The sequence below is a fragment of the Parasteatoda tepidariorum genome, chromosome 2 (assembly GCF_982258835.1).
Source record: "Parasteatoda tepidariorum strain Cologne lab strain chromosome 2, Ptep-v5.0, whole genome shotgun sequence".
Lineage (NCBI taxonomy): Eukaryota > Metazoa > Arthropoda > Arachnida > Araneae > Theridiidae > Parasteatoda > Parasteatoda tepidariorum.
In genome coordinates, this window is record NC_141756.1 from 102,456,188 (window position 1) to 102,471,274 (window position 15,087).

At 33.9% G+C, this 15,087-nt stretch overlaps 2 protein-coding genes across 2 annotated transcripts in view; both read right to left on the reverse strand.

The window, feature by feature from the left end:
* The window catches only part of LOC107450037 (GTP-binding protein Di-Ras2), a 101,028-nt gene that overhangs the window by 19,797 nt on the left and 66,144 nt on the right, over positions 1-15,087 (reverse strand). The gene's annotated exons all lie outside the window — the stretch shown is intronic.
* On the reverse strand, positions 11,341-14,992 carry LOC147815959 (uncharacterized). Its single transcript, XM_087156670.1, has 4 exons — positions 14,023-14,992; positions 12,989-13,727; positions 12,222-12,898; positions 11,341-12,122 (listed from the first exon to the last, which is right to left on the reverse strand). Exons 1-4 carry the CDS (start codon positions 14,990-14,992, stop codon positions 11,341-11,343), a joined length of 3,168 nt encoding a protein of 1,055 aa, XP_087012796.1.

Genomic DNA, 15,087 nt, shown 5'->3' on the forward strand with positions numbered 1-15,087 from the left:
CAGACGCTGCCAATACTCTGATTTGAATCTCAGTGCATTTCACTATGATCCGACAACCAACTATAGTCTTTCACCCAAGCGTCATCATCGGAAAAATGGATCAATTAATGTATGTTTTGTAGTGCTCTCAAATTTAAGAATGAAACAGCTGGAATTTGCTGTTCTGGAGGCAAAGTGTAACTACCAGATTTAACGTCGCCAGCCGAGCCATTATCAACGTTGTTATCGGGTCAAGCAAATCAATAGAAACTTTTCTTGGCGAATATAGGTCAGTACATTCGTGTTTCCAAATGACTTCATTCGGTGCTGCTACAAGTATCGGTGCGCATATGGACAGCTATAGTTATTTATTACATTCACATGCAATCCTGCTTGAGCTAAAATTAAAGAGCATTAGTAACTTAGGCAAACATCATCGGATCTTCATGATGCATTATCACACGTGAGTTAAAACAAATATTAAGCTCTAAACTTGGTTTTATTGCGAAAAGTCATGCTTTTAGAGAGACACGGTGTTTGATGCATTCTATTGAACGGCAGAAAAAGAGAATTGCCACATGATTTGGCTTATTGAAAAACTCACACCAGGACAAATTGGTCAGCTCATATCAGCAGAAATATTCATGACGCCATTGATCCAGAATTATTTCAGATCATCATCCAAAATATGTTTCATGGTCGGTGTGCATCACCATACATGTCTGTTTGAAAATGCACTAACGATATCCTAGAGAATTAACTGTTGAAACTATCACTGGTTTTTTCACCATTAAATAAAATTCTCTATTCAAATCATAATCACAAATCTCATTTACACACTTAAATACAAAATTTAAATTCAAACTGAAAGCTTTGCAACGCACGCAGGGTACAGCTAGTATATATATAAGATTTTCTATTAGCCTAACACTTTTTAGGCTTATTGCAATCACTTAGGCTATTGCGAACCAAAACACTTTTAGTCTAATAAGGAAAATAAACATTCATTAATGAAGGATTATTTATTATGATGGAACAATATTGATAAAAACGTTGATGAAACAATTGCTTCAACAATATGGTTTACTTTATAGATCATTTTCAATGAGCCCAGATGCTTTTAAGCTAATTAGAATACAAATCATTCAATTAGCCTACATTCATTATACTACAATATTCAAAGCGTCGACATTAATATAGGACTCATTGCAATATATGCCTAAACAAATTCAAGGTCATAGAGTCTAATTCCGTACAATTAATTAGTCCACATTCATATAAGGTGATTGCAATAAGCCTCAAAAAATTATCAATTATTAATCAAACAATTACAAAATTAAATAATGATTTGCATCCTTTGTACGCATATGCATAGTTTTGAGAAAGAAAACAAAAATATACATTAAGTGTTGTGATTACGGAACACTCTCTATCACCTTATGTTTAATGAATGGAAAAGTTTTTTATATAAATTAAAAAACTTCAATTACTATATGGACAATAATAAATCTAAATTAGTTGTCTTGAATTAAATTCGATAAGATCGGCTTTTTTTAGTGTCAGTTGCAGAATAAGTTCATTTCTCTTTTTGTCTAAGAATAATCACAGCTCAATAAAAAAAAGGAGAACAAAAGGGTGGAAAAATGAGGTTACATTGTATTTGAACATGACCTTATAAGGCAGGTTCACATTACTTATACTTTTATCTCGTTTGATTTATTCACTAAGTGGATCTATAAAGGAATTGTTTGATGAGTGAGAAAATCAAATATTAGGCACGTAGCTTCCTTGACACCAAACGTTGTGTACACATCTCTATACTAATTCTATGTGATTGGGAAAGAATCAAATTTTTATTTAGAGATCATAATATAAAAACTAGCACTCATCACGGATTAGTTATCGGTTAAAATATTAAACAGTTTAAATCGCTGGAGATAGAAAAGATTTGTAGCTGTTAGTGCTAAGACTTTTAAGAATCAGTACTTGTAACTATTAGTACTAGACTTGTGATGCCACAATTTACTTTACATATTTCCTAGCCTTTAAAATATCTTTAATTATTTAAAGTTATTTTTTTTATAATCATTGTTAATCGAATTATATTTAAATTAAATCAATGAGATAATATTTATAAAAGCGAACATATTTAATTTTATTTTATAACCGTCGTTGAACAGCCCACCCAATTTTACGGGTTTACTACTACTAGTGTTCAACTCCGTAGCCTTGTAATTTTGAACCCAATCCAGAAGACAAGGGAACTTCTGGATCGAGTATTGGGAGAAATTTGCCTTCGGGGAGGTTTTTTGATGGAACTAACCCGCATTTGCGTTACATGGAGAGGAAGACCACGAGAACCTCACACGGTTAGCTTGACGTCAAGGGGACTCTAACCCATGATCCATCTACCACTGAGGATATTTCACGCGAGCACTGTGGTCGGTGCAAGCCGGATGCGGAATTCGTATCGACTGGGATTCGAACCCAGTTCGTCGCATTGGTTCTTTTCTTATCGATCAATGTAACGGCTAACTTTTTATTTCAATACTAATCTAAGACTCATTAATTCACTGTCACGCCTAATCGAAAACAAAAATTTATTTTTAACTCCTTATTCTTAAATTACTTACCACAAATATGTTTTAGTTGCATGGTTATAATAATTCTCACAGTCTTGTTGGCAATCGCCAAGGATTTTCTCAGACCAAACATTGATTATGGGTTGGCTACATTTTTGGCTATGTTATTTTTTTATAAATTGCCAATCTTTGATCTCTTCTCATGATTCTAAATGTCTGTTAAGAGCAATTCAATTACTTTTTAAATTGGCTGGTCATGGGGGATTTGTCTTCCATGGCCTGTTCTTATTCATATTACAGGGTACGTAGCCAAATTATTCAAATTATTCAAACGCTACGCACCCTGTATTATTATTCAAAATTTATTATTCAACTTAGAAAGTCTTATTATGGATATAATAATATTTTGTGTCTCGAGCACTACGAATACTACTAAATAAAAGTTTTATAATTATGATCCAGTTTTCTTCTTCAACTGATATTTTTCATTACCCTGTATTTCATCAAAATCTTCAATTAGTCAATATTACTATACTAACTCCAACCACACCTCATTTACGTCTTTACAAGACTTATACTAAGACTTGTGACTATCTTGTTGACTATTTCTCGAGTAATTATAAAAAAGAAAACCTTTTCAGCTTTTCCTACCAGTGCAAAAATCAGAAAAAAATATGCTTAAATAATAATGTAGTGTCCAAACCATCCATACGTAATATCTGGGGGGGGGGGCAGATATTACGTATGGATAGGAAAAGCGGAAAATACGTTTATTTTCAGCTTTCTCGAAAAGCTGGACTGGTTTTTTTCTTCTGAATAGCATTTCATTTATGCTAAAGACAATTTTTCAATTATATTTCGTAAGATAACCATTGCGATAGTCCAGACACCGAAGTTAAGTCCTTAGGTGTTTAACCTATCTTTATCTTTAGAAATCAATAAAATTGATTAAGTCTGGTTTTTTATAGATTCAGTATAATTCTATGTTTTTTCTTTTCTAAATTTCATTTGCTTGAACAACTCTGAAAATAAATCTTGAAATTTTTTCTCTAAAAAATTGCAAGGTTTTTACTTATTATTTTTTAAAAAAAATTTTGTTTGCCAATGGCATAGTTTTTAGTCGCTTAAAGTCAAAATAAGTTCAATAAAGTATTTAAGAGCTTAAATTTGTAAATTTCTCCACTATTTCAAGTTTTTGTCTATTTCTAAAAGAGGATGATCAGTTTTGGATATTGTGCATGAAATATTTAGATTACCGTAAATATATGAAAACCGTAAATCGATGACCCTAAATATATGAAAACCATAAATGGATGACCGTAAATATGTGAAAACCATAAATGGATGACCGTAAATATGTGAAAACCATAAATGGATGACCGTAAATATGTGAAAACCATAAATGGATGACCGTAAATATATGAAAACACGCATTTTAATTTATAACTTTGGCTAATGCTACCTATGCTTTGGCTATCTTATTAACTCTAGCTAATTCGAAACCAATTGAAAATTAGTGCATATGAAAATTTGATTTCTCACACATCTTTTCCGAACAATATCGAAATTTTTGAACGGTTTTTAGGTCTCGGTGGCTAAAAATGCCCTTTGTTCTCGCTGCCCAAATTTCCGGAAGATAGCAGAAACCGTTCTTGAGTTAAAACAAAAACACCTATACATACTCGCAGACGCAGAAACATAATGGGATACCAGCAAGTGACGTAGTGTGCATATCGATCCTGATTGGTTGTTGAAACGTGGAATTTGTTTACGTTAAGGCTCCTCTATAGTGGGTTTATATCAGGGGCTCTAGTATACGTTGGGAACTGTTCTTTCGATTCTATTACGAGTAAGCCAAGCCCGTCAATAATCAATACTCTTAAGTGGTTAATTCCATAATCCTTGGAAAAGGTTCTTTTATAAAGATTCCAATTCTTTCACTATGTATTTCTTACTGAACACAAAGGCAGGCATAAAGCTATGTAGAACATAAAGAAATTAGTTATGGATCAAATTTGCCAGGTGCACGAAACGAAAATGTACTATAAAATTTCCAAACAATTAATAAATTTGAGAAAGAATTATATTTTAACAAATTTTATGAGCGATACGGTGCTGTATTTAATTAACTTGACGTTAATTAACACTCTAACTTATGTGCAGAAACTTAGCTCAACTTTAACTCGCCATTTTCAGCTGGCGCAGACGACATGCGTCATATGTGTGGGCATTATCTGTGATCTTCCTCTCGAAGTGCAAGTACACAATAAAAAATTAATCTTTCAATTAAAAAAAATCTATTTTTCACAGCAAAAATGACTTTACGATTAGTTTTCTCTTTGTCGGATGTAAATTTTTGAGATTTTTTAATAAATTATTTTTTAATTTTATAGTATTCTAAAAACACATTCTCGTGTTTCCCAGATATAAGGGGCATACGTAAACATGCCTAGAGCACTTATAAGAAAAAGAAATACAAAACTAAAAAGAGAAATAAAAAACCAAAACATAATAGATATCTTTGTTGTTTATTTGGCTAAATTAATTTGAAAATAACGAGTGTAGTACTGTATGCAATATTATGACAATCTATTTATTCTTCTTTTTTACTTTCAACTTTATCAAAGAAGAGCGAGCTTATAAAATAAATATTTCTAGAGATAAATCAATTTTTTCTATTTCTTTTTGCGAGAAATCGATTTAAACTTATTGGATAATGGAAAAGTGTGAAAAATAGCGAAAAAGGCCCTTAAAAGTGTGATATTTTTTGAACGAATTGGAAATTCCCAAATAAAAATTTATGTCAAAAGCCCATCAACCAAAATGGTCCTTTTGAGCAAGCCAAATTACAAGTTAAAGTTTAAAAGCTGAAAACCCTCAAACTAATAATTGAATGTTAATTTTTTTAATTCCATTTGCATTTCCTGTTCATTTCCTATGCACCATTTTTATTTCACGTTTCTCAAGTGCACAGTTTACTTGTAATTATACAAAATGTAACGTAGTTTCCCTTTTTAGAAACATCATGTAATCGTTCTTTTTTAAAAAAATATCATGTACGTTGTTCTCTTTTAAAAACGTCCAGCAGTAGACTGATCATAAATACACGGTTACCAGTAGAACACCGAAGTCAAGCATCACTGGCTGCAGTCAGTAAGCGGGCGGGTGACCACTTTGATCAGCCTGCGTAGGGACTGAGGGTGTGCTGTATCAGAACTCGTTAAACTGCTCTACCGTAAAGAGCCATCCATTCTGCAGAGGATCAAATTTACGATGGCATATCTTCGGATCTTCCTCTGGGTTGTTTCCCAGACAGTCGCCATTAGTCCATTGTGTAGCTCTAGTGCGACGCAAAAACCTACCCACATACTTTTTTTTAAAAACATTACGTCATTTGATAATCGCATAGTATTTCTTGTCTCTTAATCGCCTTTTCTCAAACTTAAAATTGCACGAAACCGCTAAGATGTCACGAGTAGTTAATGGAATATTATCTTTACGTTAACTTTTATAACTAAAAAAGTTAAGGCATCGCGAGAAAATTTCATTCATTTTTTTTAAAGACATAAAGTGTCTCATAAAAACAAATATTAAAAGCTGAAAGTTCCTAAGGTATGTATGAAATGGAAAAAAAAGAGAGATATACGGCCATGATATAGTAACGTAGTTATAAAAATGATTGTTTTGTCTCACTTATCTTGCGGAACGTGCTGTGGTACTTGATTTTATCTTCCAGGTTTAGAAGTTTATCCAGACATTTTATAAAACAGAAATGGTATTTCATGGAGGTGCCGATGTAAGTCACGTATAAACGATATTTCCTGAGAAAGTTTAGAGAAAATTGTTCGTTATTTAAGAACTTTATTAGTTGAGAAAGTGTTCTTTCCTAAACTTACGCAGTTTAAAAGAACATATGAAGATATTTCATAATGCTGATTTTGTAGCATCTTAAAGCTGTCCTACCGTGAAATATTTAAATAGCCTAACGTTGAAGTCAAACGTTTACAAATGAAAAGTGTTAAGTTGAGCATTTAAATTGGTATTTATCGGTAATAGGGATTATGTGTTAGCGACAATTTTTGTCATTACGAAAATTAGTTCTTAGAGCCCGAATGTACGTATTACGTCAATACGAAAATTAGTTCTTAGAGCCCGAACGTACGTATTACGTCAATACGAAAATTAGTTCTTAGAGCCCGTATGTACGTATTACGTCAATACGAAAATTAGTTCCTAGAGCCTGAATGTACGTATTACGAACCCGTAAGTGCGAATTTTATTATTGGGCTGTATTGCCATAAAATAACGATATTTTATAATATAGCGACAAATTTTTCAATTTAACTAATTTATATTATTTTTTACTTTGATCAATATTTACGTCACCCAAATAAACTTCATAACAGTTATACATAATGATAGGGATATTATCGTATTCGATATTTAGTATTAATGATCAAAATATTTGTATTTAATACACCCATGCAGGGTGCGTAGTCAATTTTTTCAACAAAAAAATCACCTTTTAAGCACTTAAAAAATATTTTTAAGCACTTTGAAAAATATCCTAATTAGACAGTTTTTGACAATTGATGGTTTTATCCGGTTTTATTTACCGTCACAAACGATGAAATTAACAAGAGTAATGAAATTTTCTATCACTAATAGAGAAAAAAATTTTTGACAATGTTTAGTTGGTCTCCGTAATGAGCCAAAATTCAAGAGATTTTTCGATTCTTTTACAGAGAGCGGAAAATGAAGTCTGAAATTGAAAATGCAGCAGGGTTGCACAAAATCAAAAATCCTTACCACTGAATCCAGCTCAGTATACGCAAGTGCGGACCCGCAAGTATTTCATCAAACATGTAAGACAAATGGTGTTTTCATACAGTACAGATCGACGGTACGCCGAAATAGATTGGGGCTGAATTAATTGTGAAAACGCTGAATGGGACAATGTCTTTTTGCATAATTTGTGGCGAAAATCAAGAAAAATATCACAATTCGGAAAAGGGAAAACTAAGCACTTTTAAAAATCACTCATGGAAAAAAAGCACCTTTAAGGGATTTTTAAACACGAAAACCAAATATAAGCACTTTTTAAAAACGCTACGCACCCTGCTATGTTTATTATCGGCTGCCAATATCTATGTAAACCGAAATCTGACTTCGTGTTGGCAACATATCCCTATAACCAATAAGTGCCATTAAATTTTACTTTTTTTTTTTTACTGAAATCTCCACAAAAATCTTTTGCTCTGGATCCTCCTAGCCCTATCCTTTCTAAGGGACCGTTTAAATACTGTGCAGGCAACTAAAGGGTTCAGTGATATGCTTTTTTTGTTATTTTACTTATTTTTTTTTATTTTGCTGACAAGGGAGGAAATGAGCAATGTTTGGGTAGAGCACGAAAAAATCCCATAATTTAAGTTCTCTTTTAAAAAAATTAAAAAAAAATTTTGACAAAAAAATTCAGAAAAAAAATTTAATTTCGGAAAAGTTTAAAAAGTTTAATTTTTGTCTTTTAGCCAAAGATCATGGTCTTCTGGCCCGCAGTGCAATCGAAAAATTTTAAAAATTGATGACACTTTTAAGAACAGTTGACTTTTTAAATGATTCAGTTTATAGTTTTTCCGTAACGTCTATATTCTTTATTATTTATACTAATTTTTTTTGAATATTTTAAATAGTTCTATAAAAAATCTAACAAAAAACGTTACTATCTTAATAAAATTTACGATTTTTAGAAACTTAAAGAACATTCTTAATGAATCTGGTTTAATCGTTCTGCTTAAAATGTTCCAATCATATCTTTAATTTCTAAATGTATATTTCATTAGAATTTTTATTTCGATAAAAAAGGTATAATAAAAAATACAGTATGTACTACAGAGGTAAATAAATAATTTGTATTAAAATGAAAAATTTCTTTTCAAAACATTTTAATTCAACTCAAAATTTAAGAGAAGCATGGAGTATCTCACTCATCTTTTAAAATTAAACCCGATTAAGCTTTTTTTAACTGTTTCCGAACGACAGTGTCAGAACATTTTGGAGTATGTTACTAAGACTCCGAGTGAGGAAACTCACCCTATTAACTACGGGTTAAAATAACAGTTAAGTATTAGCCTCCAAAATTAAATTTAAAAATCGTCTGAAAGTTTCGATTAATCTTAAGCCAAAAGTATTAAATTCTTTTGCCCTTTTCTTAAAAAAATATTTCATTAAACAAAACAAGATTCAAAAGAGAAAATTGACATTTAGAGTGGCATTATCAACTTAAATCTTCGATTCTTTTCACTTGTTCACTTTACACATTTTGCTCTAAAAAGACATTTATCATTTGTCGAATCGTTTGTGTCACTTTCGCTTTCATTACTTTGTCATATGTTCATATTCACTATTTTTATAAAAATCATATCAAAATTTCAAATAAATATAAAATGACTGATGATAAATAATTTAGCTATCTTTTTTAAATGTGTAACATATTTAAAAGAGCCAATACTAATATTTTTTCATTACTATTGCTTAAGAACACACAAGCTGCTGTTTCTTACCAGTGCTAAGAATGCATGTTCTTTTCTCAATAAAGCTAAGAACATACAGTTTATTTGTCATAACGTTAAAAAAAACATGTTCTTTTTAAGAAAAAAGTATGTTTTTTTTAAACTTAATTTTAACTTAAGTTAAACTTAAATTTTTTTTGGTACTAATGCGAAAGCTACATTAAGTTGTTTTTGTCACCAATGTCGAAACACACAGGTTGTTTCGAGCTAAAGAGTAATATTATGCTAAAAACACACATCTTCTTTTGCTACTATTACATAGTAGTATAATAACAATATGTTTGGTTTCAACATGTAGAGGTGATTCTTAAGAGCCCAGTAAGCAGAAACCGTTCAGCAAGGAAGCGGGCGCTGCAGATTATTACAGCATCTACCATTTATTTTTCTAGCATACTTAAGTTTGGAAAAGCAAACAAATAAATAAGGGAAAATTGCTTAAAAATTCTCTACAATTGTTTGTAATAAAACTTAAAGAGCTGAATTGAGAGAACACCGCGAAGAACAAAAAGTAAAGAATTTTTTTCACTGCTTCTTAATTACAGGCTTAACTCTATTCCATTTTTTAGCATCATTTTCATACCGTCATTGAACAGCTGACCCAATTCTGGGTTTACGACCACTAATGATCAACTCCGTAGCCTTATAATTTTGAACCCAATCCAGAAGACAAGGAAGCTCTTGGATCAAGTACTGGAAGAAATTGTCCTTCGTGGAGGACTTTTCGATGAAGCAAACCCGCATTTGCGTTACGAGAAGAGGAAAACCACGAAGCCCTTCCACGGTAAGCTTGAAGGCAATGAGGCTTTAACCCATTTTCCGTCTGCCATTGAGGATATTTTACATCAGCATTAAGGCTAGTGCAAGCCGGATGCGGAAATCGGATCGACCAGCCATCGCTCAGATTCGAACCCGGTTGATCTCATTGAAAGACGAACGCTGTATCCCCTAAGCCACCACCACGGCTCAGGAGATTCAAAAAAATTCAATTCAAGAAAAACGAAGGAAAGTAAAAAAAAAAGTTTTAAAAAAAATAAGAAAAAAAAAATACCGCTGTGTTATTCCTAGGAAATCAGAATACTTAATCTTATTGAGTTTAAAAATTAATTAATGAGCCAGCATGGTTCGTATTATTTATTAGATGGTTACTGATTTCAAAAATGTTTAATATAAGTTCTAATTTTCGAAACCCGTTTAATTCTACCGATAAGCCCTAGGGTTCCTTGGAAAAATTAAACGGTGTTCCGGGTAAATAATAGAATAGTAAAAAATAGAATAAAATGGTGTTCCGCGGAACCCTAGGTTTCAAAACTTATTATCCAGGGTGCGTAGCCAAATCATTCAACAAGAAATAAGCGCCTTTTAAGTACATTTTAAGCACTCAAAAATATTTTTAAGTCCCCAAAAATCCGTTTTAAGCACTATATACATTAAAAAAATGCAAAATAATTTTCAAAGACTTTACATGATCATGATAAAACAACTAGTTTCTAAGAAAGAACTGTTTTCTTGATTATATTAGTCATTTTAAAAAATGATCAAGATATTTTTCGGCTTAAAATTGAGAATATCTTGCAAAATGCAACAGAATTGCTCATGAGTGTGCAATAATCTGACCGAATCCAGATCACTAAATGCACGCGCGGACTCGCAAGTATTTCATCAAACCTGTAAAATGATTGGCGCTTCCATACTGTTGGGTTTTGTTGAGAGCAAATCAGACTGAAAGTCACGTAGAATAAACTGAAAACTTAACTTTTATTTACATCAAAAATAATATAAAAACAATAAGATGTTGCCAGCACAGGAAATTCAAACTATCTAACTAATCTCGAACTCAAACCTCAACATCCTCCGCACCCTGGTCGACCTCGAGGGGGATGACCAGAGCTACCGGACGGGTTATATTGCGACCATTAACTCTCAGCTCACAGGATCTTATTTTTCCATCTCGTCCTTCATGCAAGTTCACCACTCTAGCTTTCTTCCACATGTGACGTGGTCGGACATCTTCTTGTAGAAGTACAATATCGCCAATTCGGATGTTAATGATATTGTCCTGATTACGAACTTGATGAAATGACAGCAATTGAAGCAAATATTCCTTGGACCATTTTTTCCAAAAGCAGTCGAGTAAGTCCTGCTGCTGCTTGTAGATTTTTCTTAGCTATGTGTTGTTATTTGGGCTGGATGGAATGTCAAGAAATGTCCTGTCAAGAAATGGCTTGTGTTAAGGCTGTGGAACTGTCATCTTTTCCATCTTCGTATACCAAAGGTCGGCTGTTCAGAGCGGCTTCTATTCCAATGAGGGCCGTGGACAGACCTTCCTCGTCAAGAAGTGCTCGTCCGAGCACCTTTCGTAGACATTGCTTGACAACTCCTATTAGGCGCTCCCACCAGCCTCCACACCAAGCCGCTCGTGGGGCGATAAATTTCCAAGTTATGCCATTTTGGGCATAATATTGCTGAGTTTTAGCTGATGACAGAACTTGCCATAGCAGAATCAAGTCCTTATTCGCTGCCTGAAAAGTGGTAGCATTGTCGGTATAGATTGTGTGTGGGAGTCCTCTGCGGCTAACAAAACGTTGTAGTGCCAAAGGAAATTTGTCTGTGGTAAGATCCGACACAAGTTCAATGTGTAATGCACGTGTTGTTGCACAAGTAAATAGTGTTATGTAGGCTGTGTCTCTTGATTTCAAACATCGAATATTCACAGGTTCAGCAAAATCAATTCCTGTGGTAGTAAATGGAGCAGAAGGTACAACTCTTTCAGGAGGTAAAGGAGCTTCGATTTGTTTTCCGTATTTCGCTTTCAAAAGGTGGACAAAATAGTGTTTACCATCGAGCAATAAAGGGTGTCGAGTGTCAGAAGAAATGTTTGAAAATTGCAGCCTCCCCCCAAGGCGCAAATAATTATCTTCGAGAAAGGGATTGAAACAGGAAATTTTGGATTTTTTCGGCAGGGGAAGTTTAGCTATTAAGGCATTTATTTCAGCTGAGAAACATTGATTCTATGCAGTTTGTATCCAATAGTTTTTAGATTTCTCTATTTCATTACAATTCAGTTCATGAGTTATGCGTTGCTGAGTCTTACAGTTGTATACAAAACGTAGTATCCAGGCAGTCACACGAAGAAGTTTCGTATAAGAACCATAACGAGATATATCTATGATGGGTTCTGCAGTTGCAACGTAGGAGGATTGAAATTTGGTTTTTCGTGATTCAGCTTCAACTAAAGGGTGTGTACGTGTAGACAAAACTTTGATAGGCCAAGTTTCTGGATCATGTTTTAGCCATTTCGGACCGTGCCACCAAGATTCTAAAATCGATAACTGTGATGGAAAGGTACCACGAGTAAGATGATCCACTGGGTTATCTGTACCTTGACAATGGCGCCATTGTGCTGAAGTAGTGTTTTGAAGAATTTTTGTTGTTCTGTTGCAGACAAATGTTTTCCACTGGTTAGGATTTCCCTTTATCCAACTTAAAGCTACAGTAGAATCGCTCCATAGTATTGCAGTGTGGGATTTCATGTTCGTTTCCTTGCAAAAATACTGGAGTAGGCGAGCTCCTAGTAGTGCAGCTAACAATTCAAGTCTCGGAAGGGTGACCCTTTTAATTGGGGCTAGTTTATTTCGACTGCAAATGAGATGGATCTCTGTAGAAATATCATCTGCGGGACGAGCGTACAAGCAAGCACCAAATGCACGTTCCGAAGCGTCGCAAAACACATGTATGGTAACGTTGGAATTTTCGGAAAAGCCAATCCATCTTGGGATGCATATTTCATTCAGATAGTGTAATTCATTTATCCACTTGTGCCACTGCCGTGCTACAGATGGAGGTAATAGTTCATCTCACTGAATACCACTAAGTCTTGTATCTTGAAACAATATCTTCACAACTACTGTAACTGGAGTAAACAAGCCTAGAGGATCGTAAAATTTTGACATCAACTTCAGTAGTAAACGTTTTGTTACTGGTTCTTTACATGCTTGAAAAATCTTTGTCTGCACATCAATTTGAAAAACATCACTGTTAGTATCCCATTTAACACCCAAGACCTGCGTGATATCCTTAAACGAGACGTTTTCTTGTTTCCACATATCTTTCAAAATCTTAGAATTTGTAGTCCATTTGTCTAATGGTAGGCTAATAAGTGATGTAAGTTGCTGCTGTTCTTGGTAAAGAATCAGAGCTTCAGTATCCGTAGATGTTCCAGTTACAAAATCATCCATATAGGTGTTATTCTCAATGTGCCTAGTTGCTGTAGGATATGCTTGTTTGTGTTTTTCAGTCAATTCACGAAGAGAAGCTGCTAATAAAAATGGACTAGAGACGAGTCCAAATGGAAGACGTGTGAATCGATAGGTTACAATTTTATCTTCAGTGCAGAGTTTCCCATCAGGAGTATATGTAGTATTGTACCAAATAAATCGTGTTGCATCTCTGTCTTCTTCTGCTAGAATCAGCTGCAGAAATGCTTGTCGCCCATCACTAGTGATTGCTATTTTAGAAAGTCGAAATCTCAACAATGTGGCTAAGATATCGGGAAGAAGATTTGGTCCTACTTCAAGAGCGTCGTTCAAAGATGGGTGACCTGGAGAATGTGAAGATGCATCAAAAACTATACGCCACTTAGTTTCTCCATTTGTGATTTTTCTTTACAGCGTGATGGGGCAAGTAATATAAACGTTCCTCATCATGTGTTTCTGAGACAACTTCAACGTGTTTTTTATCAATGAAATCTTGTATGTGCTCAATATATTTTTCTTTGAATTCTGAATTTTTATGCATTTTCCCTGTTAAAGATTTAAATCGTTGAATTGCGACTTCATAATTTTTCGACGAAAGTTGAACTTCTGGTTTCCAAGGCAATTTTACAATTCTTCTACCATCGATGATTTCAAAAGATTGATGAAAGTTCGTCAAGAGTTCAGAGTTGTGAGGACTTATTTTTTGTTGTGTTGGTTGTATACCAATGCTCTCTAAGTTCCAGAAATTTCGTACCACATTGTCTAATTCCTGAGTTGAAGTATCCACATCAACATTATGAACCGTTGAAATGAAGGAAACTGCTGCGTGTGATCGAGTTCCACTAAGTACCCAACCAAAACTTGATGGGACCAAGGCCAGAGAATCCGACAACTTGACTGGAGCTTCAGAATTCATAACAATCCAGTAGTAATCTGCACCGATTAAAATCTCAATTGGTAAGTTCGACAATGAATCATCTGGATCAGCGAGTTTCATTCGCTTGTTTTTAGCAAAGAGTGAAACATCCGTTGATGAAGGTAGGTGTGATGCATATTTGTTGGAGCTTTCAAATGCAGTAACATTAACTTTAGATTTGTCCCAGATACTTGATAACTGAAATTTGACTTGTCTTCGCATGTAGCCAACATTAGCTGGAGATTCAAAGGCTTGAATGTCCAAATGTCTGGTTGAAATGACTGGGAGTTTTAAAGTATCCACAAGATTAGAAGAAACGAAACTAGATTGACTTCCACCATCCAATAGACAACGTGTCAGTTTTGTAATGTCAGTGGGCCCAGTTATAAAAACTCGCGCAGTTTGCAAATGAACGAAATTGGAAGACGATACATCAATTTTGTTTGTAGATGTAGCCACAGGCTGCTCATTGGTTAGAGGTTTGCATATTGATGTATGGTGTTTTCTTTTGCATTTAGCACAGAAAAATTTTTCTCTACGGGGGCAATTATTTTTGTTATGTCCTCGGTTAGTGCACAAAAAACATCTATTACTAGTCTTCCATTTCTGTATGCGCACGTCTATGTCCGTTACAACATTGCACTGTTGAGGCCAATGTCCGACAGTTTCACAGAAAGGACAAAAGGGTGACATTATTTTACTTTTGGTAACTGATTTAGAATTCACGTTAAAATTTTCTAAGGAAGATTTAATAGGATAGTCTGGAGCTAGTGAACCTTTAATATTAC